Source organism: Phoenix dactylifera, chromosome 14 (genome assembly GCF_051530095.1).
Source record: "Phoenix dactylifera cultivar Ajwa chromosome 14, Ajwa_hap1_PhDact_Kaust_v1.1, whole genome shotgun sequence".
In the NCBI taxonomy this organism is placed as follows: Eukaryota; Viridiplantae; Streptophyta; class Magnoliopsida; order Arecales; family Arecaceae; genus Phoenix; species Phoenix dactylifera.
The window spans coordinates 18,376,363-18,404,117 of NC_143203.1; the positions used below are offsets into that span (position 1 = coordinate 18,376,363).

Consider the following 27,755-nt stretch of genomic DNA (forward strand, 5'->3'; position numbering starts at 1 on the left):
TAGCCCACCCGAACTCGTTACCCGGCCTCCGCACCCGTTCCAAGTTTCTGGATATCGGAACAACGCACTTATATATCAGCTTTGAGAAAAGAGAGGTTTTTTCGGAGCGAGTCGCATCAGCAGGGAAGAGAGAAGGCATCAGGCGAGAAAGAACGAAAGAAGCGAGCGAGAGAGCTCTTAAAACAAAGGGACCGTTGCTTTCTTTTTTATATTTTTTGAATTGGAAGCTTGGGGGTTTCTTTGGAGCTCGAGTTGTCTCGGTCATGGCGGCCTCCGTCGAGAACCCCTTCTCCTCGGATCACATCGAGAAGACGAAGACCCTCATCGGCGCCCTCAATCTCCTCTCCCGCAATCTCCCCCTCCCCCCTGACGTCTTCGACGCCGTCTCCTCGATCTACCACGACGGCGGCCGCCATGCCGCGAACGAGGAGGAGGAGGAGGAGGAGGAGGAGGAGGGAGGCGGCGGAGCCCCTCCGTCAGAAGAGGATACGGTAATTTACGCGCCCTCGACCCCCCGGCCTTTTTCTTTCTTTTATGAATCTTTCTGCGAATTTGTTTTCTTTTCTTTGAAAGAATGATAGTCGTGGTTCTTCGGATGAGGATCGACTAGGGTTTTGAAGAATTTCATTGTACGTGCGAGTTTAGGCGGAAATTTCTTGTTTTGTTCTGGTAATGTCTTTGAGATTGTGCAGTGTGAAAGCTTTTGGAATGGGATCAGTTTACTCTTTAAATTAGGTTGGCTGGAGTAAGCGGTTAGGGTTTCATGTATTGCTGATTTGACTAGAGAGTTATGTGGATGAATACGGGTCTTGTATTTGTTAAGCAAGGTTTGAATCTGGGAAAGGATTGGAATTGGAGAGATCTGCACTTTTTTCTTATGTGTTTGTATGTGCGTGTATCCATTTATGCGAGAAATTTGGTCTTCAGCCTCTAGTGCTTGTGTAAGAAATTTGAAGAACTGGGCTTATCAAGCTACCTCACTTTTCTCTGTATGTCACCCAAAATGGGTTATTCTATTTTCTTTCCCAGTAATTGAGGTCGTGCGGTTTTCATTAAATTCTAGTAAAGAACGTATGTGGTTATTTGTCAGAGTCTTGTGAAGGATGCTCGAAAAAGATCTATATTGTTATATTGAAGGGATAGATTTTGAGTGGGAACAAGCACGGGTGACCTTTCAAAACTTGGTTCTTTGGTATGTGCGATGCACATGAAAAGATGGTCATGAGAGGTGGAACATATGTGGGAAGTGGAATTAATGCTTTCTTGGTGTTCCGCCCTCCAAAGTGGAATTAAGTGTGGGCCTGGTGAGCTAATCTCAAGTCTCTTAAAATCTCTAGGCCCGCTTTTTTATTTTCCCTTTTATGCCGAGCATAGGTCCGGAATTACGCAGAGGCTTGTCTGATTTTGGAGTTGGCCTTTGCATGGACTGACAATGTGTAGATGTTTAAATGAAGCAACCAATAAGATGCACAAAGACCTTGAACGATTTGAAACCATGCCTAGATGAGAGCTCTCTATGGTATTTTTCACATGTGAAGATCCCATGATTGTACCGAAAGCACTCCTGTACTGGATAAATAGACCAAGGTGCTTTGATGGTGCTCCAACGTGATTGCCACGTAGATAGATTATATGGTTTTGTCGATGACCGACCCTAGTCAAGACATTCGTCTTAATGGAAAACATTAAAGGAAACAATCAGGATTTCATGATTAACACTTGTTTTTGTTGCAAGCAAAGTTTAATCAGTGAGCAATATTTCTTCTTTTGTTAAAATCATTAATGAGCAGTATGGAACAACACATGTTGTTACTTTCTAAGCTTTATCATTCTCACGTGTTGCTGTATATCCATTGCATATTTTTGATGCTTGCCTCCCCTTGAATTCAATATCCTCCTCATCTCCTCTTCCAATCCTAACCCCAATTATGCTGATTATCATCTGTTGCTGCCCTAGCCCTCTTTTCCTCTTCCCATTTGCTAAGCCTAAACCCCTATTATCAGCTGGCTAGGACTGGCTTTGCTGATAAGCTGTGCCTCAAAGCATATGCTCCATTGCCATCCTAATATTGATTTGTGTCCTTGGCATCATCTTAGTTGTGGATTGAATATGAAATTCTTCTTTCTTCTTTGTTTTCATTTACTTTCTTTATATCACCATCCTCTTGGTACCATCTCTGTCAATGAAGCATGAACAAGTTGAGCTATTAACTTAGACTCATGACATGGCTTAACTTTTCTCAAATTTTAAGTCTAAACAAGTTGCTTAAGCTTTTGAAACTCTGAGAGACATGACCCTTGAACAGGGGTCTTAAACCTTGCTGCAAACATGAGCCAAGCTCGAGGTAACCTTGGAGATTGAGTTGAACTCTATCTAAGCCCTAGCTTGCTCAAGGTTGGCTGACTTACACCTATCTGCATTTATATAGTTGTATATACCTGCTTCTATGTGATTATATGCACATTTTGCTGTATGCAGAGGAAATGCACATTGCATGCTATTCTGGCCAATAAATCCTAAGATATTCATCTCTAAGTATGTGCTATCTTAACAATTTGCTTCATTATGAACACATGGAATCGAAATGGGCTGCATATCTAAAATGATATATTAAGGTAAAAAAATATATGTAACTAGGAAGCTTGATAAATAACATGATCCATATGGAGAATGTATTAGGAAATTTGAAATCTTTTTTGCTACAAAGCTGTACTTTTTTTCTCCATGATTCTGATTAATATAAATTAAATTATTTCTTTATCAAATAACAATATAAATATGTCAGATGCATGAATTTTGATTAATTTTTAGTAATATTTGGTAGATCTTAGAATATATGTTTGGAAAGTAATCCTTATAGCTATCATCCAGCGATATCACCTGAAATCAGGTGTTCAAATGAAGTAAGTCGTCGTGTCTGACATAGGCTGAAAGAGGTTTGAGACAGGTAAATGTTTGGTTGCTCGAGGCTTTGGAAAACTAAAATTTGGAAAAAATGATTTTCTGACTGTACGAATGGTTGGAAACTTAAATAATAGACATGGATTTTCCAAATTCGGCCAGATATTTTCTTTTCTTTGGAAAAACTTTTCTTTTTTCTCTTTCATTTGCATAGTTTTATGAGCAACGAAACATACCCTAGGTACCTTATTTCTTACGTTGTTTTATCTTTGGAGGTCGCAAAACCAAGACACTTCAACTCTGAAAGAATTTTAAGACCATGATGGCCGGGTATGATATGGTTGTATCATGGAAACTTTTCATTTTAATCTATCTCAATTCTTGTGAGTAGTGCCTAGGTGTCCTACTAGCAGCTTTGCAATAACAGTTATTGCAATAGTATTTATTGCTGCCTGCTTAATCTTGGTGATAGTATTTATTACTTTACTTTTAGCCTCTTGCATACAAGATGGAGTCTTCATTCGATATTAATGTATGCTATTGTTTCTCTTTTGATTTTTAGTGTCACATGTCATGTCTATGTTGGTCAAGGCTCTGCGTGGAACATTTAAAATATTCTTTTGAAGGTTAACTTGCCCCATTTAATAGATTAATTATATGCACGCTTAAAGTATTCTGAATAATTATGCCACATTTAAGGTTAAAATATCGAGATCCAATGTTGTAGTGATGGGTGCGAGGTTGCTATTAGGATTAGAGCAGCATTTAGTAAGTATTAATTTGGTATTGCATTTGTGCTTATTTTGAGATTAAAACCATGAATTTGATTAAAAAAAAGTGAACTTGACGATCTGAAATTATTGCAAGACTATAGTTGTATTTGGGATGATGGATGTGAGATAAATCTCAAGAAATCTAGGAATTGAGTAATTTAAGACAAGATTATGATATTTGATTTATTAGTGATTCCTTGTGATGGCACAACTCAAAATTAGAATTACTTTTGGTCAAATTCTTATAAGCTTATTAAATAAAGAGGAAGTATAAATACCCTCAGATATGCAATTTTGTCTATGGTAAATGCAATTTTCTTGAGGTGGACCCTTGGTTGGTGTTCCCCACTATCTTTTACCCTCCAACATACATTTAAGTTTCCTTTATTATATCTACCTTTGGACTTAGATTTAATGGGCATCGGGTCTAGTCGGGGCCGATCGGCTCAAGGAGGAAAAACAACATACAAAACCTTGACCCATATCTGATCCAACTTGACATTAGGTCAAGTACCCTCAACCCATACCCACCCACAGGTCATTTTGGGTCACCTATTTGACCCTGAACCAGTCTATTTTACAAAACTCAATCCCTAATGGACACTAACACACCAAACCAATCCTTCAGTTATTGACTCATTTCAAAATGATTTGAAAAACTAGTATTAAATTAAAAGACAAACCACTCAAAAATTCTTGCCCAAGATAATAACTTAACCTGACATAAATTGTTCCAACCTGAATAGAACTCTACCCTCATGACCTAAGTAGGGTAAAAGCCTAACCCAACCTGACACATTTAATGTTCGTGTCAGAAAATTCCATACCTAACCCTAACTAAGAAACCCTTATCCCAAACCCAACTAAAGAGGGTCCAATCGGCTTGGGTTTCTTGTCGGTCATTTTTTGCCACCCCTACATAGACCATAGTGCAAAACAATGTAAATTGGTGCCTTCGTTTAGTGGTTTGCTTATTTTTCCTGGACTTTAGAATTCTAAAGTAGCTATTTGTTACAACTATTCATGTAACTTTATACGGTTGTTTGTTGTGGTCCACTTGACAATGCACTAGGATATTGGTGCAATAGTTAATTTTCGGTTTGACATGTATAGACAGGGAGACAGTTATGCATCATGCCTATGAGGCCTCAATAATTTTCTTATCTATTATGAATTTTCCGAGTCTTCACTAGTTTTCCATCAGTAGTTTTATGTTTGTTGGAATATTTTTTGTGTCGTCCGTATATAGTTTCAGATTTTGTATGTTAAACTCTAACCATAATGGTCCATATTTGCTTCTGCTCTTAGCCTCTTAGATAAACCCTAACGCACTTGATGGTTTCACCATCCTTCTTTGTCAAAATTTAATGCTTAGGTATTATACATATACATATTATATTTGATGCTACTAGGGTGTTAAGTTGAAATGCTATGTTATTATTATTGCAAGTCTCATCCAAGTATTTATGGATCGGCCTCCTTGTCTTGGTCATATGTATACGAATTCACCCTAAGATTTGATTAGAAGTGGTTTATCCTTTTTTGAATTTTTAATTATACATCATTCTCGTGCAGATTTATGGGGTTTCAACCAGTGATATTTTGGTAAAGGAGCTTGAAGATGCATTACTAAAGCAGCAATCGAGTCGCACGTCTTGTTCAGTATTGGAAAAAACAAAAGAAAGCCGTTATAATGGTCTTATTCAGCATCGACTTATGGAGCTTGAAGGTTATATATTCCTCTTTAAGAATATGTGTGTTTCCTTTTCTTCTCCACTTAGTTGAGTAGGTTATGCTAAGCATGTTTGCTTGGGTCTTGTTGGATAATGTTTAGTTTATTTTAATTTTTCATGATTCAACATGAGCTGGTCTCTTATAGTAATGATGCAGTGCTATATTTACTATCTTTCCTGTTGCTCTAGGATAACAGTTTATCACCTATTATCAGTTTATCACACAGTGATAGAACTACATTATTTGTCAGATAGCCATGTGGTAAAACTTATTATTTTGTAGAGTTATATGCTATAAATTGTTGTTGTTTTTGGCTCTTGTAGATGCCATTTTTTCCTTTTCTGGTTCATGTTCACTTCGTTAGCTTTTGCATCCTCCTAACAATTGGTTGGCCGTTGTAGAGATTTCTTGGATCAACCTTTAGCCTTTTGTATTCTTTTCCCTTCTTTTGGAAATTTAATGCTTAATCTTCATTTCGCCCCATTATGCATCTCATCAATCTTTAGCCTTTCCAGCTTTGGTCTTTGCTCTTTACATTCTCTCCATGTTCAATCTATTAATCTATTTCATTCATGATTGTCATTGGACGAAGTATGTTAATTATGTGAGTATGTTGTTTCTTTTTTCACACCATACATTCATCTTGATGTTGATAAGATGATCCATCTTAATGTTTTAACCCTACACCTACCTCGCTAGCTACATTTAGGATTTTGAATTTGGATGTCTTCGGTCTTCATTTGTGTTTTCTACCTTGAATTTTGACTGGTATAAATTTCAATTACTAGTGAATTGTTTAGCAGATAAAATTACAAATAAGATTATCACTTTCCTGTTTTGCCATTGGATTTCTTGCTTACACATAGCCTGCAGGAAATGAGGTTATCTCTTGGGATGTTTGTGCAATAAGTTTGAACTTTTTGATTTCTACTTGTGAGCTAACATCATTTTGTTCAGCATTGAGTGGATTATTAGAGATGTTAGCACCCTTTCCAATCACTTGAGGAACCTTGAGACGAGGGACTTTTACCTTAACCATACTTTATCACTAAGTTGAATGAAGCAATGACTTGATGATTATTGAGATCTACTAGTTCTGATGCACGGACATTAGTACTTCCATCCACTAGCCTCTTCTTCTGAATTTGATTTGATATTCCACTTTCTGCAAATTGACTTTTAGGAGACCCACATGTGCTCCTATCTAGCCATTTTGCCTAATCCATTCGAAATTGTTCTTGCCATAGCATCTCACCAACCACTATTCCTACATGTTTGGCAATTGTTTCTTTTTTTTCTCAAACATATGGGCCAAGATATTATGTTTGAAGTGGCCGGGGAAGTAACTTAAAACATTTTCCTATTGTTGTGTCTTGTGAGGCGCTCCTCCAATCCTATTCTTAAAGTCCATTGTGTTATTACCTCTTAGTTTAATTAGCATCTTAAACATGTTTTCTAGACAATGGTTGCCCTCCTAGTATTTCGTTTGCCATGTCTGCATGCTTTGGTACTTTATTGGTCTATTTGCTTGACATTGATATTACATATTTAACTTCCAATGTTTTTTTTATATCTGCTAAACATACATACATACATATATATGCGCGTGTGCGTGCGTGTGCGTGTGTATTCTTTTATTTGCTTTAGACTTGCACTATAGATTAGTTTCTTTTGCGCGTCTTTAAGAATTAATCTGTTACTTTTTGGATAATTGTACTCGATCAACTCTTTTTGTGTTTTATACTCCATGATGGATATAATTTTTGTTATGCTATGCTAGAAATACTAATTGTATGGAGTTTCATGGTATGTATACATACAAATGGTGTGATAGTTAATACGTAGCTATTATGTGTGCTTGTGTATAAAATGCATAATCTTTCCTAAATGGGATATTATCTTACTCCTATACTTTGTCTTTTTTGGGCTTTGTGGTTGTAGTGCATGGATTGTCTTTTTCTGCATAGACCATTAAATTAGCATACTTTGTTCCTTGAAGGTTTTTTTTCTAATTCAGAATCATTTATCTCGAGTTTTCCCTAATTCATAATTTTTTTACTTTGTAGTTTTGAGATACTTCTAGTAGGTCTTTGGTTGTTAAAGATATGAAGGTGAAATAAAGCTATTAGGAAGGAAAAACACACTTGTGGTAGTTACAAATTCATAATTCTAGTAATCATATCAATTTTTTCAGTGCAACCGAGCACTCATTCATAAATATTTATGTCAATCATGATTCAAAATCATAATTTGAATTTTCAATGCATCCAAGTACACTTATTCATAAATCTATCAACCTCCTTTCTTGGATTGAATTATTAGTGCCTCTCTTTGGACCAATTAATTTAGTGGTACCAGATGCAGAAAACATTACAAGCTGAAGACTTTTTGCTAGGTTGATGCTGTGAAAATCTTCAGGTCCAGAATGAGTTTTAGATTTGTTTGCCTCTTTAGAGTGAGCTCTGTTTGTTTCTTTCTTGGTGCATTACAATTTGACAATCTTGTAGCACCCTTTATCTTTAATCTGAATAGCTGTTGGAAGTTGTTTCCTCAGCGGTCATGTAGTTCCAACTATCCAAAGAACAATGACATGTTCATACACATTATAATGATCCTTCTTGTCATCCAAAAGATAAATCTTCATTATCAAGCTTCTGGAAAGTTCTTTCGAATCTGTTGATAGAATATCTAGCTATATTTGTCTAGTTTGATTTGTTGATGAGTCATTTCCATCTAAATACTTCAATGATTGTGCCTTTCACCCATTCTCTATACTTAGTCTGAGCCACTGTAATCATCTTAGAGCCTACCTTTTACCTGTTATCTATACTTCCTACTAATAATTACTTAATCATTGTTGCTTGATTAGACTTCTTGAATTTAAGCTAGGTTCAGGTGCTATTCCAAACTGGGCTAGTCTATTTCCCTTTCATCAAATTCTACGGCTTCTTGAATTTGCCCTCAACTTCCTGGGCATCCTTGAGATTTCTGGTCTTTAATGTGCACCTGCATATTAACTTGAACTTGTGATTTAATATGAATAATTTGGGTTGTTCTTGAAGTGAATGATGCAATTCCACAGTGTACAACTTCTCCACTTTCCAATAAGAGGTATGCATTCTTAAAATGGTAGCAAATGATTTTCATATTTGATAGCACAGGCTTGCGTCATTGGATGGCAGGAAATAGTGGTTTGAGAGCCAAAGGTCAATACTCAGGGACAAGATGATCTTTTGCATCTGTCTTCTGAGCTGATCATCCCAACCAATAGGTTAGGTGGATCAACCCATCAAGTTCACATTGATACGTGATCTATAGAAAAGCACTTGCCATTCCTTGGTTATTAGGTGCGTCTTTGAAAATTTCTGTGTTGAAGTACGACATTCAAATAAGTTTCAAATTAGTAGATGATGCTCAATATATTGGTGGTCCCTTTGGTAAAATTCTATGTATGTGATGCCCTTATTAAAAAGGAAAAAGTTTAGTTTCCATTCTCTATAGAAATCTGAAACCTCAATTTCTTATTCCATATCAAAGTCTGGATTTATAATTGAAAGGGTTGTTTTGTCCACAAAAATTGTTAGGTCTCTCAACCATGGGGGTTTTGAAAACTAAAAAGAGTTTATAAAAGCTATATGAGGAGAATTGTGTGGAAGAGATGTTACCACATCATGAGGTCCTTGACATGAAGTTTGAAATTCACCGTTCTTTTTTATTTTATTTGCCATTGGCTTATCTTGATGTATGTGGACAAGGGGATGATGGTTAATCATTTCAGAAAAAAATCTGTTTGCCATGAATTGAGGAACTGTGGGTTGATGTTGCTTGAACTGATAATGGAGAGTTTTTGCTCCCCCATGTACCCATCCTTCCCATTAAGCTAAACACCGGCTATGTTGGGATAAAACCTTATGATGTTGAAGTATTTAACTCAAGGTTTGCCGTCTCGATACCGGACCTCGTACCAGTGCCACACTCGCATAGTATTGGTACGGTATGGTATGGAGTTTTTTTGGCATACCAAGTGGCGGTACTTACCCGTATTGGTACCAGCACCGAACTGGTTCGGTATGGTACACCCGGTACCATCCGGTTTTGTACGGTACGGCATACCATGATTTCATCATGGTTGTAGGCTGCAATCATGAATCGATAACAGTGATATCTTCTAATTCTTGATGATAATACATAAAAGATGATTGTTTGTTGCTTTGGTAATGACTGCTGCTGGTCGGTAGGAGCTGAATTTCAAGAGGAAGATCATGAATACTATGATGGAAGAGAAGGAGAAAGAAGAAAGAATATATTGAGCCTTATCAACTTTAGATAGTTACGAACTTAAAACATAAAATCAATTTTCAGCATACTGTTCTTCAAACCAACAACTAAGTTCTTTTCTGGTACAAAGTCCAATCTTACTTGCTCTATTTCCCATGCATCAATCAATAAGACACTTGATCTCTGTATTTCTTATTTCTTAAGCAAAATGGACTATAATTAATGTAGTTGACATCCCACCCTCTTTCTTTAAACTCTAAAGATCTACCATGAAACTTCTACTAGCAAGTTGAAGCTTTGTTTTCCCTAATGTTAGAACTTAGCAAACACAACAAACAATTAATAACTAAAGGGTAAAGGTGTAAAGCAGGGTGGTCATTAGGAGGGTTCAGAAAGAATTTGATTGGAGATAAACTCTGAAAGCAGTGTGTGGGTGCAGGGGCGGGTGTAGCAAAGTGGATCCAAGAATCAAATTGTGAAATGTAAATCGATCATCTGAGGAGGCAGAGCCTCTTGTTTGCTCATCAACAATGGCATCATCTTTTATGGTATGCAGGACAAACCCTGACAGATGTCAAAGAATTTTTCTCAAGGGTCATCTGGAAGGTTTCAATTGCACTGAGTATATGAAATTGTTCATCAATTATCATTCAATCCCCATAAATATCCTCACTTTTCTGGAGTTTCACATATGAGTAGGCATATTTCCTCTGCAATTATGCTATAGTTCTTCTTATGCTATCTATTTCTGTGACTTTCCAACTCACAAATGTTTACAGTTCCAACCACTTATTAATGGAATTGTACGAAGTGAGTACGGTAAAGAAGTTTGCTGAAATAATATAAAATGTAACAAGTGAAGCAAAGTTCCTTAAATCTTCTTTCTATCAAATAACTGTGCTTTTACTTTTGTACTATATGTATTGCATGCTTGCAACTGTTGCTGTCCAACTAGTTCATTTCTTAATATGACTTGTGTATGAATCAGGGTTGCCGTCTAGTCAGGGTGAAGACTTGCAAATGAAGTGCTTGCTCGAACTCTATGGTTTAAAGGTAATTGCACAATCAAATGATCAAACAAACTTGCTGCTTGTGTGTATATGTTAAGTGAGCTTATATTCATCAAGCAACCAGAAATTTTGGTTTTTCAGGAGCACTTATGTACTGAAAATCTAGGAAGAAGGCACTTATTATTTTGATATGTATTTTTTGCTGTTACTTTGTTGATCAAATTTCAATCTCACTACTGAATTTGTTAAGAACTGTTTTGATTATGTTATTTGGTTTTGCATGCAGGTTAATGTTATTAACTGATCTCAATTTTCACTGCAATGCTTGTAACGTTTGTATTGATCAGAGCTTGGCACAGGACAACCCAATATACTATGCCTTGTCATGTAACCTTTTGGCTTTTTGTGGCTCTGACAGATGGATGACCATATATGCTAGGGATTTCTTTTTTCACCCCTCTAAATGCTGCTTTATGGTGATAAACAACATGCTTTGGACATTTATAAGTCATGTTTGAAAACAACTCTAGCATCTTTTGAACTGAATAAAACATGTTATCCATTTATCTAGTGATGAGATTAACAGGAAACTGAAAATTTGTATGTGAATTGATACACTTGTTTATTAAAAGCTATAATTGTATTTTTGAAATATAAACACTTAAGAAACTATTATTTCCTGTTGGTCACTAAAATATTACAAAAGATAGCGAAAATAAATTTTACATGATAGGCTAGTCCATGGGATTGGTATGTTAATGCATTCTTATAACATGTCAAACTTGCAACAATTTTGGATCGGTTTATTTTGATCTTATGATTTTTTTTGACTCCCTATTCTTTAATCTTTATATGCTGATCTGTATATTCCAGATTTTCTACAAGTCCAAGGATTTATAATATTTGACTAGTTTGAACAATTGAAATTCAAGAAATATCATTGCATTCTACTAAAGAAACATACAAAGCCAAAGCAAACCTTGCCTATTTGTTTTATTTCTTGATCCTTGAATGAAAGTTTTTTCCACTTAAAAATCAATTTGATTCAACCTTTTTCCTATTGGTATGAAAAAATGGCATAAATAATCTCAAGGTCATCTTGAAACTCAATCAAACAAAAAAAATGAGCTTGGATTAATTTGGTAAGGCTTAAAAGTTACTATTTGCCGACAACTTTTATTGACCCATGCATCTGTATATCTTATTGATCTATCTGCATTGGTACCATATGATGTTGGTCATCATGAACCTACGTATCAAATATCACTTTGTTTGTCTTGTATGGTATGCATGTCTTGTGTTTTTGATACATCAAACACGGCACAAGAGGCCTGCAAATTTTATGAATGGATAAATTCGATATACCATAAGTGCTAAGGGAACCTTCTTTTTCCTTAAAATGTTCTCTATCACTCTACATTTCTAGGGTATCTTTACAGAGATGAATATACATGTTTTGAAGCTTCAAAATACAGCTCTGATGTTGAAATGTCATTCAATATGGATAATTCTTTGATGAGGCCTTAGATAAACAGATTGACTATTTAAGATAATTTAGTAAACATGTATAAACATGTTATGAAACTTTAAAGATAAAAACATATGTTGATATTTATAAACACATTAAAAAAAATATAATGTATAATTGATTTTGAAAGCTTGGAGCACTGCATGGAATCAATAATATGAATGATTGCTTAAGATTTATTCATGAAGCAGAACCGAGAGAGTTGGAATAGGGCTGGATGTTTTGGTTATAACTATCATGCGTTATATAATTCTCTGGTATGTGTTGTTATATCTACCTCACTGGAAAAAGAAATAACCTCACGATAAATACTAAAACACAAATGATTAAAGTTCAGATGACTAAGGGAAGAATTTTCAAATGTTATGTTTTCCATATGTTTTCCTCTATGAGATACTAATTTTTATGTTTTGTAATATTAAGTAATACTTATATTCTAGCATTTTAATTTATATGCTAATAAAGTAAAGACGGATATTAAGTCGATAAATACCTCCCAAAGTGGATAGTCCGTTTTATGCCAAAGATCATTGGCATGCTAGGTTTTGATTATCTTGCATCATGCATGTATGGGTCAATGGTCGGCAAATTATATGCACTAGGGTCAAATCTCAAATTACATCCACAGTGTACCATACACTTGGGTCATGCTTGAAACACATTACATAGAAAATCATTCAAAATTTTGTAGACCAATCAATGGATACCAAGGTCGGAGGAACCGGTATCGGGCACCGTACCGGTTCTCCGGCGGGACGACTCGGTATGGGCCGTACTGGGCCTGTACCGAGAGAGATTATCGGTATTGTAAGAGAGAGAAAAAGAGAGAGAGAAGGAGGAGAGAGGGAGAGAGGCTGGTGGAGAGTGGCGGACGCCAGTGGAGGGCCGGCGGTGGCTGCAGGGGGCGAGGCCGTGGTTGGTTCTCCTATTTCGAACGAAACTGGGGTCTGGCTGCGGCTAAAAAATTTCGGAATTTTTAAGTGAAGTCGGCAAATCGCTTTACTTAAACATTATGAAATTTTTTAACCGCAGCCGGACCCTTGTTTTGTTCAAAACAGGAGAACCAGCTGCAACCTCGCCCTCCGCGGCCACCGCCAGCCCTCCGTGGCCCTCCGCCGCCCCCCGCCACCTCTCCCTCTCCCTCCCTCGCTCGCTCTGTCTTTCTTTCCTTCTTCTTCTCCGGCTTCGGCAACAAGTCTCGTTTCTGTTGCCGGAACCATATTGGTGAGCCACCGGTATGGCTCAAATCGGCCGGAACCGCCCGATTCAGGACAGTTTCTCTGACCTTGATGGATACTCTAATGTAGATATGCTTTACCCAAATTTGGAAGTGATTAACAAACATAATTAAAATCTCACTTTATACTCAAATATTCTAAAATTAACTTGTAGAATTAGTTCTGTTATATATGAATTGCCTTTTCTCTAGAACATTATTGAAGAACACATTTTTACAACTACAAACAAAATATTGACATTAAAATCAACAATTATTAATAAAAGCAAACATTGGAGAAGCATAAGTTAAAAAAAAAGTTGTTTGATTCTAAAATAATATTAATCGACCAACATATGTTGCTTTTAATTGTAGCATATATTTGGCTTATGCATGATAGTACAAAGTCTCATACTGGGTCAGTATGTAGTGAGACCATGTAATCTTAATACGTAGGTTTGCATTGTTTTGGTGAAGCCGTGACACTATCTATCACATGAAACAGTATGGTAGTTGATTTATATGGGGCCCAAGTTAATTATTTAAGTGCTACTGGCATGTGAATGCTAATCAGTGGCTGGTGCTACATGGCACATCACTTACCATTCCTCATCAGAAGGAAGTTTCAAAATAAAAAAAGGGGAAAGATTTAAGCAAGCCTTTTTTTATAGTTTAAAATTTAGAAAAAAAAGATCAATGAGTGCTCTGCTGACCTAGGGTCAGTGCTGGTATTGGAAGGCCTGGCACTTGAAACCTTGGCACAAATGTGGTCTCGATACCCCATGTTGTAATTGTTTGAGACTTTAGCACGTAGGTTGTTAGTAAAACCTTCTTGCTGAAACTTGTGATGAGGAGTTTGATTACCTCTGATGTACCTGAATCTTTTTTCTTCTTTTGCACTTAGAAAATGACTGGAGTTTTCCTTATGACTATCTTTTCTTTCCCCTCCAGTTATTAGAATTACAGAGGAAGGTGCGATCTGACGTGAGTGCAGAGTACTGGTTACATGAGAAATGTGCATATCCTGACAAACAATTGTTTGACTGGGGAATGATGCGACTGCGATATCCCTGTAACATGTATGGTATTGGAGATGCTTTTGCAATGGAAGCTGACGATCATCAGCGGAAAAAAAGAGATGCAGAGGTTATTTGTTGCCATTTTCTCTTGTACTATCCTAGAATTCTGCTATCAGCTGTTTTATTTGAAAGAAAAACTACAACTTTTTTGTTGCAATGTTCCTCATGGCAGAGGTTGTCAAGATTAGAAGAGGAGGAAAAGAACCGAGTAGAGACCAGGAAGAGGAAATTCTTTGCAGAAATTCTTAATGCTGCTCGTGAATTTCAGTTGCAAGCACAAGCTGCTCTGAAACGACGTAAACAAAGAAACGATGGAGTTCAGGTGTGATTGCATTTATTTTTTTGATGCGTTTTAATTGTTTTGTTCCATCAGACTGTTATTTGTGACTTAAGAAACTCATCTACTGTTCTGTTAACAAGTCTGATATGGCAAAGCCATGAATCACTGCAAAATTTTTGAGTGTATGTCAGTATTATGACGTGTGTTGGTTTAAAAGGGGGCATATTAGCTTGATCTGTTTTATGCCTCTAATGACCTAACATCTTTGCTTTTATTTTAAAGAAATTTTAAGTTCCCCAAGAAACTATCGTTGCTTTCAAACACTTTGACTATTAAGATTTTCTTTTGTAAGTCAAATTGTGGAAAGATTTAATTGGGATTTTTGCAATTTAGGCATGGCATGCAAGGCAAAGGCAGCGTGCTACACGTGCAGAAAAATTGAGGTTCCAGGCACTAAAAGCAGATGATCAAGAAGCATATATGCGCATGGTAGAAGAGAGCAAGAATGAACGCTTAACAATGCTCCTTGGGAAAACAAATGACCTTCTTGTTGGTCTTGGAGCTGCCGTTCAGCGGCAAAAGGATGCAGAGCATTTGGATGGGCTTGAAGCTCGTAAAAGCTCTGAGTCTGATGATCCTTTGCAGATCTCAAAGAGCGAAACTCCAGGCGAGTTGCCTTTAGATGATGATACAGAAGTTGTTAATGGAGATTCTGGTCCAAATGTGAAGGCTAATGATTTGCTTGAAGGACAACGACAGTATAATTCTGCTGTCCATTCAATTCAGGAAAAGGTAAGTGCTCCCCCCCCCCCACAAAAAAAAAGAAAAGAAAAAGAAAAGAAAAGAAAATAAGTGCTATCTTTATTTTTGGCACTTCTAGCAGTATGAGTACTTTCAATTGGTTTCTGTAGGATCTAATATAAATTTAAACCCATGTCCAAAAGCTTAAGCTCTCTCTATACTCTCTATATAGTGATTAGTGCTGTTTTTTAATAAATAAACTCAAGTTTCAAATCACCAGTGGGAGTTAAATGTATATCCAAGAATTGATGGATTACGTTTGTTTTTGTTGTTTTGGTGCAAAGTACAATGTCAGTGAAATTTAAACATTCTTGGAAAAAGATCATTTTGATGCTGTTTCTGTCCCAATATTGTTAATTGCAAATTGACATTTCTAAATTTCCAGTCTGAAATTGTAACCATTGTTTTGTATTGGCAAGGTATTAACTACATGGCATAATGATAAGAAGCAATTTTTTCTACCTTATATTTGAGCTTAACATTATGGGTTCTCTCAATTTGTTCTTTCTCACTCAAGATAGGCTTCTTTGTTTTCCTTCTCACTGTTATTTAGATGTATCAATTTTCTTGTTGTTTATAGTCCAGTACACAAGTCTGAGCTCTAAACCTTAATGGGCTGCTTCTTGGCCTTGATAGATGTGTTTGGACAACCTTAAGGATACCTATTCACTTATCTTTTAGTGTTGCAAGTTGTTAACTTTCACTAGCGCTCCCGATTTCTACCTTTCTTTATTCTCACTATACAAAAACTGTCCATCTTTTTTTCTTTCCCTTCTCTGTCTTTCCTGATATTTGACCAGTTGGATTCTTCATGTCAAGGTGTTATGTATATGCCTATGATTGCTCATTAGAGAAAGCAGATAAATTGTGGCATGAACATCCTCCAGGACTAGACTGGAACCAGGATATTATAGAAAGGAAATGTTGGGGCTTAACATAATGTTTTTTTTTAAATAAGATAAATACAAATGGTTATTTGTAGATTAATGTCAATTTCTTTGTTGATAAGAAAATCTGTAAAAATTTGTCGGGATTGTACCGCTACATTTTATCATGATTTAGCAATCATTCATAATGGTTGGATAGTTTGAGTTCTGAAATGGTCATTTTTTTTGAATGTTTATATTGATCAATCTATATTGTAGATAACCTAGATGCTGATTCTATGAGGGAATTCTGGGGTGAGAACTGTCCTTTTGGAAAATTTAGGAATTTAGCTATGGATTTGGTTGTCATATACAGTTATATATGAGCTATATTATTAAAAACAAACTCCTGAGTGGTGTGCAAGGCCCTGCTTGGGGTTTGTTTGTCTCCATATCACGTACATTGCACATGCCTAACTCTAATATGAGCTAAATTATGAGAAAACACTAAAGGAAATGCTTCGGTAATAAAATAGATTCAAAATGTTATGACTTTTTCTTGCATAATGGGCAAACTTGGAAATTTATGGGTCAAGGATTCTGATTGTTTAAACATGACACATGTGTTTATTCATTTGAGGTTGAGAACCAGTAAGTAGGCCATGGTCGATGGTAACCTCAGCATTTACGTATTCCTTGTGTCACTGAAATTTGGTATTCCAATATGTACACAATATACTTTTAGGAGTACCATATGAAAAATTGAATGGTTGGAATTTTCAGAATGGATCATTTGCAGCAGAGAGGCTTCTTAGAAATTATCTTTGTTATTAATTAATGCCTGAGAAGAATTCAGATAGCGACTTTCTAGAGTCTGTACTTTCTTCTACTTGGCAAGAAAGTCACAGAACAATTTGGAAAATGTAGTGAGTAATGCGGAGTTAAATATAGTACAAAGTATCAAGATTATCCTATATTATATTTATTGTAAGGCAGCATGCTACTATTATAGTTTCATCCCCTCGTGCATATTAGCGGAAGGAAGTAAAAGGGACCTGTTATTTTTACTTTTGGAAATAATCTGGATAGTCATGCAATAGCTTAAGATGTTAGAGGAATTCTGGACAATATCCTAAACAACCTTTCTTGAGGTCAAAGAAAGAGTTTTATTAATCCTTGTCAGATATGGCTACCTGGTACAAATTACTAAATCTTGTTTTTTCTTTCAGACAATTATTTTGACTGTTTCAAAATTTTCTTACCTTTTAAGAGATATTTTATTATGTTACAAAGAAGAAGAACTAAACAAAGGAGGCTTTGATCTCCATCAGAATTTCTTGGTTAAGTTGCAGAGCCTTGTTTTGACAACCTATAAATTTTATTTTCTTGCAACTAATGATGATATTGCCAATATATATTTGTTATTCTTTTACTTTTGGGCATGCATGAGTACTATAACTTTCCGGGGTTACTTTTCCTGTTAGTGTGAAATATTAACAAGATGCTTTCTTTCTGGTGGTTATTGTATATTGTATTCATATTGTTTCAGATCCAGCTCTTATTTTCAGCATAACTACCATCATTTCCTGCCTTTAGTTTTTTCCTTTTTTTTTTGTACTGCTTCTTTGATAAGTTTGAGTAGTGCTTGTCTAAATGTTTCTTCTTTAGATTTGACTCCATGCAGCTTAAAAATTTGTTTATTATTTTTCCTATTCCTTTCTTTCTTTAGTAATTATACACCATCTCTATCATTTTATATGTATTGCCCTATACCGAACAGATGATCCAAGTAATGACTTTCTGAATTTTGTAGGTCACAGAGCAGCCATCAATGCTTCAGGGTGGGGAACTAAGACCTTACCAATTAGAAGGACTTCAATGGATGCTTTCCTTGTTTAACAACAACTTAAATGGTATACTGGCTGATGAAATGGGTCTAGGAAAGACAATTCAGACCATAGCGTTAATTGCATATTTAGTGGAAAACAAGGGTGTAACTGGACCTCACTTGATTGTTGCTCCAAAGGCAGTACTGCCAAATTGGATTAATGAATTTTCAACTTGGGCACCGAGGTACATACTTTATATTCAAAGATGGAAAATAAGATTTTGATGCACCACTTGTTTTAACACTGGTACCTTTTTTTTCTTGTTTTAACATCCTGCTTCTCCTATGTGAGTTAGTATTGTGACGGTTCTATATGATGGGCGCCTAGATGAAAGGAAGGCAATGAGGGAGGAGTACTCAGGAGAAGGAAAATTTAACGTGATGATCACACACTATGATCTGATAATGAGAGATAAAGCTTTTTTGAAGAAAATTCACTGGTATTACATGATTGTTGATGAAGGACACCGTCTGAAAAACCATGAGTGTGCTCTTGCCAAGACACTTGTTTCAGGGTATGCTACTTTTCGATTCTATGTATTTTTTTAAGGTTTGGATATTTGATTCAATCTTGTAACTATTATTTTTATTTAATCTGATTTATCTTTTTTTGTGGTGTAAATAATATATATTCAATCTTGTAACCGACATTTTAAAATGCGTAGCTACTTAAACAATAAAAAAGCATAACTAGGAATTAACCAAATAGAAATTTAGAAATCTACAGATGTTTTCCACCTGTTAGTTATATATATAAATAAAAGATGACGCAAGCTTTTGATTCAATAATATAAAATACTCCTAGAATTTGTTCAATAAACACTGAGTTTCCTGGAAGATGCTGGTTGGATTTGTATAATACAGCTTAATGAAGTGATTGAGGTCAAAAAGAAATGCCTGAATTTCTATATCTGCATTGTTCAGGCTAATTGGCATTTTAGAGAAGTGATTGCCTGTTGAGGTTACTTGTCAAAAAGCATCTTTTTTTGAGTTTATCACAAGCTGCGTATTGATATATCAGTTTGGGCTCCTATTTCTGCAAGAGTACTTTGGAAACATCTAGGCTGAAGCCAAGCTAAACAACAGTTTATTATGTTACAATGAAAATATAACAGACATTATAATGTTATAACAACAATCTAAGATTTTATAGTGATAATGGCAATATAAAAGTTCAGGAGGTCTCCTTTTACATTTTGTATGCGGGAATCTAACTGACACATAACATTGTCTACAAGTCACAAGTAGGGATGGAAATGGGCTAGGCCTGGACTGAGGGTATGCAAAATTTTCAATAGGAAAAGCCCAAAGACCAGGCTCAAACAGTGTAAAAGTTGGACCGTCGTCCAGCCAATTTGCATTCCTAGTTTAACAGCCAATGTATGAATGGAACAACCACCATTGTTTGGCATTGTTGCTATTTGTATAAATAAAAACATTTTAATGTTCAGTTTTCTATGCCAGCTGAAAAATATCTTATTATTTTACGGGCAGTGTTTTGAGCATATAACAGCAAATTTCCATTACAATGCATTATTTCCTATTATAATGGCAAATAGCAGCCATTATGAGAGTAATTATATTATTTGCAAATTTACAGAGTAAATGATTGAACTGGCAAATAATGGTCTTTATTTCGGTTATAAAGATATATGACAGTTTAGGAGGGCGTCCATTGTCTGGTTATATTGCTGTTATTAAAAGCTTGACCCCAATACAAAACGGAGAAAAAACGAGTAAACAAATATTAGAAAAACTTTGCAAATGGCAAACAAGAATTTTGTACTCAAACAGTGAAATCAAGATATCGTCATCATAATTTATACTGGATGAGTCTTATGTTCTTAGTTTTATGAAAGTGAATTGTCGTACATATGCCATACAAATTACTGTTTGTACTCCATATTAAGTGCAAGTTACCATTCTGACTTCCATTAGGTGTTATTCTCCTACTGAAAGTCATTCTTTAAATTTGCCTGTTCGTTGACTGAAAGTTGTTTCTTCTTCTTCTTGACTATACATTATTTATTTTGATTTTCCAATTATTTTCACTTTATATGAACATTCACTGGCTTATTTTGTTCTCACGGGAAATGTGACTGATATAAACTTCTGAACTCTGTTCTTTTAAGAACTTATTATGTGAGTGAATGTAAAAAATAAACGGGTTCGTCTTGTTTTTTAAGTTAACCGATGATGTTCCATGTTATTGGCTCTGTTTGGGCTTATCAGCTATCACTACATGATCATTGCTTGCTTAAACATTAGAATTCCATATTCCCATTATTACTGTCAGTCATTGTTTAATAACTGAAATGTTAGACCATACATGTATGATAAACATGCTAAAATATTTTTATATATCTGAGAGATTTCCCTAGGATATATCTGATGTGGAATAATTCAGCAGACCATCCTCATGAATGGTTCCTATCCCTATAATCTACACATGTACCTACGACTTTACTACTTTGAAAGGAGCCTTGTTGCTTTCATGTTGTATGGATCTATTTGTAGCCTTTTCAGTCTGTTCCTTCCAGTTTTAATATATGATTGGATTATAATGTTAAATTTTATGAATGTTCCTTTTTTCTGATGAAAATTTCTTATTGTGGATGCAGTTATCGTATTCGACGTAGGCTACTATTGACTGGTACCCCGATACAGAATAGTCTGCAAGAGTTGTGGGCACTGCTTAATTTTCTTCTACCCAGCATTTTTAATTCGGTACAGAACTTCGAAGATTGGTTTAATGCACCCTTTGCAGATCGATGTGAAGTATCTCTTACAGATGAGGAAGAGCTATTAATTATTCGTCGTTTGCATCAAGTGATTACTAATACTTGCACTGCTATCTGTTTATATTTTAATTTAATGATGCCACTTTTAGTGATGATATTCTCTAATTTTCAGGTTATCAGACCATTTTTGTTGAGAAGAAAGAAGGATGAGGTGGAGAAATATCTTCCAGGGAAAACACAAGTCATACTAAAATGTGATTTGTCTGCTTGGCAGAAAGCTTATTATCAACAGGTCACTGACATAGGACGTGTTGGTCTGGAATCTGGTATGTTAAACTGGTGAATGTTGTCTTTGTTTTACTTTCTTGAAATCATTTTGTCCGTTTCTTTACACTGGTAATAAATGAGCTATCTGCTAATATTCGAAAAAATTGCACTGTTTATGTGTCATTTCAAGCCAACAAAATATTGAATTAAGATCAAATTGGAATTTATGGAGGAAAGCCTTAAAGGGGATATCAAGAATTAGTAGAAAGAGTGCATGGAATGTGCTGTTTCAAACTTTCAATTGAAATGATAATAACTCCTGAGTCAAGATTGTTGGATGGGAGATGTGATGGTGTGACTGGTTCAATTTTCTCATCTTTTATACAAAAGAATCGAGTGATAAATGAAGATGTATCTATTAGAATTAGGGCTAGGTGGATGAAATGTAGTGGTTCTTCTAGAGTATAATGTAATTGATGAATTTCTTGATGACGGGAAATTTTGATAAGGCCTACAATGTGTGGTTCATAATGTTAGGAAATAAACAATCATCTAAGCAACAGATGAACATAGATGAAAATGTTGAGATTGTTTGGTAATAACTAGGAAGGACAGAGGTAGGAAAGAATTTATTAGAGTCTTGGGTTCATCGCGTCCGAATATGGGAAGTGGTAGAGAACTAATTGAGATGTTTTGCACATATTCATCAAGATTTTAGTAGGCCTTGGTATGGAGAGGTGCTTAAATTTCTGTTTCAGGCTAGCTAGAGGCAGGGGATCCCTAAACTAATAAGGGTGGGATTAGTGTGAAAGGATTTGGAAAAGCTTCCAGTGACATCAGGGGTAGACCTAAAAGAGTATCGCCATCAAGGACTGTTATGCCAGTACTGGTCCCCGAACTGGTTGTCCAGCGGCACGAGTCAGTACAGCCCCGTGCCATGTCGGGCCTGTAACGACACGGTAGAAGAGGCGGGTGAAAGGAAGAATGGGAGAGAGAAAAAGAGAGAGGATGAGATCGCCGGAGAGCCTTCGGCCGCCGCACGAAGGAAGTGGAGAAGGGGCTCTGCCTCCGGTCCCCTGTTTCGTTTGAAACAGGGGCTCCCCAGCCTCCGCCTCCGCGCGGCGGCTCCCCGGCCTCCGTCGGTTGGCCTCCACATTTTTCTCTCTTCCTCTCTCTCCCTCTCCCTCTCCCTCTCCCTCCCTCCCCCGCTCTCGCTCTCTCTTTTCCTCTTTTTTTGTCTCCTTCTCCCCCTCCTTTGCCGGTTCTTGTTTTCGTTGCCGGAACCGTCCCGGTCCGCCGCCGGTACAGCTTGAGACGCCTCGAACCGGACGGTTCGGGACGGTTTCACCGACTATGCTCTCCATCTATTCTTCACTTTAAGCATTCATAAGATGGTAGAATATTATCTTACAAGAAATTTTGTTCTAGCAATTTGTCTTTGAGCATTCACTTTAAGCATAACGATTGGGTTGAGCATATTTTTGTCGGCCTGAGTTAGATTTGGAGGATATACAAGTCATGCTGGGTCGGTTTAGAAATTACAAAACTAGACCTGGCCCCGGTTTGCAGAGGTTCCATTTTTTAGCCCCAATCCTGCCCATGGGTCATTCAAAACAGATTGGATTGGGTCTAATCGGGTCGGCACTAGGTCTTGTCATAGGTTGACTTGCTCATTTGCAGCCCTACCTTCTACACCCTTCAACAAGAATTAAAGTACCCCTTTTTTGGGTAAAATTAAACTACCCTTCTTATTGGAGTTCTCAAATCTTCATTGTACTACTCGTAGTTTGACTTGTTTTTTGCAACTGGTTGTCAACATTGCATCAAACCTCCACAATCCACCCATTTCCTTCGTGCTCCTGACTGGCTTTGACAAGATAGATTTTTTGGTTTAGTTGACTATATTTTAGCTCTCTGTCAAAATATATCTTTTATAGTTCCTTGCAAGGGGAGTAGTCATAATATTGTTGACAACCAAAGATGCTCTCTTTGATAGCTTGTTCTGGGTTGAGGAAGAATATTATCATTTGTAACCCGTAAGGTACAGGGAAGCATACTTTTATTCTGTCAAAATATATCTTTTATAGTTCCTTGCAAGGGGAGTAGTTATAATAGGGTTGACAACCAAAGTTGCTCTCTTTGATAACTTGTTATGGTTTGAGGAAGAGTATTATCATTTGGACCTCGTAAGGCACAAGGAAGCATACTTTTATTCTGGACTTGTGTGGTGCCTAAGTTGAATCTTTTTATCATTGTTTGAAATTTGGCGAACCCTTTATTATCTTAATGACCCCTCCGTTGTTGATACATCTCCGCTTTAAAGATAGCTCTTTTGGGAATCTGGCCACTTCATTAACAAAGAGATGGTGTTAAAGTATTCCTCATTTCACCTCTTATGGACTCCATAGGGACATTGTAAAGGTCATCTTTATCTAGGGATGCCTTTTGCTTGTATACTGCTCGGAAATTAATGAGAATTTGGATCACTCTTTGGCACCATATGGCATAACTTCCTTCTCATGTTTTGACGGGGCTCATGATCTCATGCTTTCACCAGGGAATGGATGACAAATTGCCTTGATGTTGTTCCTTTTTTGCTTTTATTCTTTTTGTTCTCTATCTTTCTTTCTTTCAGATGAGTGACCTTATCGCATTGAAGCAACAAAGTGTTTTGACTGTAGGGAAAATCATCTATAGTTATTCAATTTCTCATCTGTGTTGATTACAGATTAACATGGATTGACCAATAGTTAGGTGAGAGAGTGGGCTCTAATAGTTATAGCATCTTTGTCAAGATTTCAGGCCCTTAGCATATTTTATTTTCACAATTATCGGCTAAATATAGTTAAAAAAATAGGAATTTTTTGATTTGAAGAAAAAAAGTGGAAAAAAAATATCGAAATAAATTGAAACTGACTTAAATATAGAGTAGCATGGGCAATAAATCTTCCAAGATAAATTTCAACATATACATATAAACTAATTTAAGTTAGACTTATGCCTGAAGTGCTATCTGTATTTCTTTTTCGAGTAATATTCCCTGAGTGTGATTTGTAAAAGGTGATATAGAGTTGCCTGTATTTGTGAGTGCAGAGTTTCATATAACAGAAGGTTCTGTTTGTGTCCTCTCTTTGGCAGTGAATACAATGTTCATCCAGAACAAAATATGTGTAAATATAGAAACAAGACATACTCTTCCGCTGTTGTTCATCGTCTCCTTCATATGAAACCCATGTTTTTCTGTCTATTGCAGTTATTCTTGTATATGTTGTTTATACAAAAGATTTAAGTTTTTATTTTGTACAAGAAGTATTATCTAGTGCTGATGCGGAAGCATTATTATATGCAGGCATAAAATCAAAGAGCCTTCAGAATTTGTCGATGCAGCTCAGGAAGTGTTGCAATCATCCATTCCTGTTTGTACCAGAATATAACATGTGGCAAAAGGATCAAATTGTTAGAGCATCAGGAAAGTTTGAATTGCTTGATCGCTTGCTTCCAAAACTGCAGAGAACTGGTCACAGAGTTCTGCTTTTCTCCCAGATGACACGTCTAATTGATATTCTAGAGATCTACTTGCAACTATATGATTTTAAGTACCTTAGGCTTGACGGGTCAACCAAGACTGAAGAACGAGGGACATTACTCAGACAGTTCAATGCACCTGACTCTCCCTACTTCATGTTTCTCTTGAGCACTCGAGCTGGTGGTCTTGGATTAAACTTGCAGACTGCAGATACTGTGATCATCTTTGACAGTGATTGGAACCCTCAAATGGACCAACAGGCAGAGGATCGTGCCCATCGTATTGGGCAAAAGAAGGAAGTTCGTGTCTTTGTGTTGGTTAGCGTTGGATCGATTGAAGAGGAAATCTTGGAACGTGCAAAGCAGAAGATGGGCATCGATGCAAAGGTCATCCAGGCAGGATTATTCAATACTACCTCCACTGGTTAGTATTTGTATATGATCCTGGGACATCTAATTATTATATCATTTCTGGTTGTTTAATAGATCGTACCAAATCAATTCATGAAGCTGTTTGACATCATATTTTGTTGTTTTCTCGTGCAGCACAAGACAGGAGAGAAATGTTGCAAGAGATCATGCGGAGAGGCACAAATTCTCTTGGAACAGATGTGCCAAGCGAGAGAGAGATAAACCGCCTTGCAGCCCGAACTGAAGAGGAGTTCTGGCTGTTTGAGAAGATGGATGAAGAGAGACGGCAAAGAGAGAGATACAGGTCAAGGTTGATGGAGGAAAATGAGGTGCCTGATTGGGTCTTTCCTAAAACTAGTGAACACAAATCTAAAGGGAACCAAGGCCTAGATAGTAAGAGCAATCAGGTCACTGGGAAGAGACGCCGTAAAGAGGTTATTTATGCTGATTTACTTAGTGATGTCCAGTGGATGAAGGCTGTGGAGGATGGAGAAGACTTGTCCAAGATTGCTGCAAGAGGAAAGAGGAGGGAACATCCCTCTGATGCATATGAATCTGCCTCTGATGATGCGGGCGGGCAGAGTATGTCTGAGCAAAGGAACATAAGCAGGTCTACGATGAGTGAAGATGGCAGTGATGATGTGTTGAGCAGAACAACCAAAAAATTCAAGACTGGATTTGTGCTGCCTAACAAAGATGAAGATGAGGGTGAAGGTGAAGGTGATACCAGCAGCTGGAAAGAAAACATTGTTACCTGGAGGACCCACAAGAAAAAGCGCTCGAGCCATGGCTTCTCCAACTCAACATCAGATGTAAAGGGACCATAGGGTTTCTAACATAAACCAGAATTTGGTTGCTTGCCAGGTGTTGAATGAGGCAACCATTTAGAAGTGAATGTGCATTGCTTGGTCTATTGCTTAAATAGCAATTTTCCCCCTCCATCTGAGAGAGGCACTGCACCCAGTTTCATCTATATAAATAAAGATTATTGATTTGATTTACTCCATGGTGGGAACCGGTGGCTGCTGTGATGTAAGTCATTTACTTTAGGACACAAACATGAAACTGGCGAAATATCATTCAGAACCATAAGAATGCTTTGTAATTTTTCATTTTATAATTTAAGCTCACCCACAAAGTTCTGAAACCACCCTTTTAGCTATCCTTAATTATTTGCAATAAAAGTGATTGACTTGAAGTTGCATTCAATTTATCTCTTCTTTTTTTGTGTTTCACGATCTGCTTAAACTTTTAAGCTTTACATACCAAGTTCTTTATGTGAATATATAGGAACTTTGCATATTTGATTCTATTTAGTTTGAACATCTTACATTTTAGGATCGGATGATATAGCTCAATTTTGTATTATAGAAATCTATCAGCATTAACATTGAAGCCTTGATTATGGCAGGATATTTTCTGTCCTTATGCCTGTGCCAATGCAGCCTGAATATTGCCCATTGCGTAAAATTCACCAGATGCCAATGTTGCCCTTGTCAAGTTTTATGGGTGCAAAAAGTTTCTTCTGCATCACCGTCATGCTTTTACTTATGGAAACTAGTATTTTTCCATATACTTCTCATGTGGATAACCCAAAAAGGATTTTTTAAATATGAGCAATAGCTATTATATATTTAAACTTAAAAACTAACCCAACTAATATATAATAGTCTTTATGAAGTTTATATGGATGATATATGACATTAAACATGGATTTGAGGACTTTCCAATTTGAGGTAGAACTGAGGAGATCTAATCCTACAATAGTCTCACAATCATGACCATTCGTATATTGTATGACTACTGATGATTATTTGACTTTTCAACTATTTATACGATAAATTATTTTTTATCATATTGATATTTTTTATCAGTATTTAGGCAAACTAATCTAAAAATTATACTATAAGTATGGGTAGTTCTAGTATCAAAAAAATGTTACTATTATTCACTTTTCATTATGATGACTCAAACACACAATTATACAATCATTGATTTATTCTAGAAAAAATTATAGTTAAAAGATGGAGTGGTTTAATAGCAATGATTACTTTTTCTTTAAGGATGCTACTAATTGTTAAGCAACCTTGATAAAAACGTAATCAAGAGATGCTACTAACTTCTCGGATACCTGTTTTGCGCTTTGTTTTAGATTTTATGGTTAGTGACTAATGCTTCTGTATTCTAATTCAGCAATAATTTTCTATATATGGGATATCATGTTGCACCATTAGTTAACCTTAATCTTTTTTTCTCTATTTTATATACTATTTGATTGGAAGCTGTAAAATGAACTTGGCTAAAATTTAGGATTTGGCAGGTTCTATAATTCCCTAGGTCATTAAAGTGAAGTGCTTGTAGTTTACTTGATTAATTTACTATCTCTCATTTTTGATTTCTTATCTTGTGTCATATGTTAGAAACTTGTCAACATGATTTTTTTGCAGAATAATTTC

The 27,755-nt window shown here is 36.2% G+C and overlaps 1 protein-coding gene across 2 annotated transcripts; it reads left to right on the forward strand.

The window, feature by feature from the left end:
- Positions 1-26,508, forward strand: LOC103719694 (putative ATP-dependent DNA helicase CHR12). 2 transcript variants are annotated; one of them, XM_008809054.5, is made up of 12 exons: positions 2-491; positions 5,251-5,404; positions 10,676-10,740; positions 14,393-14,587; positions 14,693-14,842; positions 15,194-15,592; positions 18,281-18,540; positions 18,652-18,870; positions 20,977-21,184; positions 21,269-21,422; positions 24,713-25,312; positions 25,435-26,508. In XM_008809054.5, exons 1-12 carry the CDS (start codon positions 264-266, stop codon positions 26,124-26,126), a joined length of 3,324 nt encoding a protein of 1,107 aa, XP_008807276.4. In that variant the 5' UTR covers positions 2-263; the 3' UTR covers positions 26,127-26,508. The 2 variants fall into 2 exon arrangements, with proteins under 2 accessions (XP_026665267.4, XP_008807276.4); XM_026809466.4 differs by having other exon boundaries at positions 1-491; positions 14,393-14,842.
- The last annotated feature ends 1,247 nt before the right edge of the window (positions 26,509-27,755 follow it).

Excerpts from the sequence above, each read along its gene's own strand:
- LOC103719694 (XM_026809466.4), top strand. The coding sequence starts at position 264 with ATGGCGGCCTCCGTCGAGAACCCCTTCTCCTCGGATCACATCGAGAAG. Across the intron at positions 492-5,250 it reads CTCCGTCAGAAGAGGATACG|ATTTATGGGGTTTCAACCAG; the intron begins GTAATTTACGCG and ends ATTCTCGTGCAG. Across the intron at positions 21,185-21,268 it reads TTATTCGTCGTTTGCATCAA|GTTATCAGACCATTTTTGTT; the intron begins GTGATTACTAAT and ends TCTAATTTTCAG.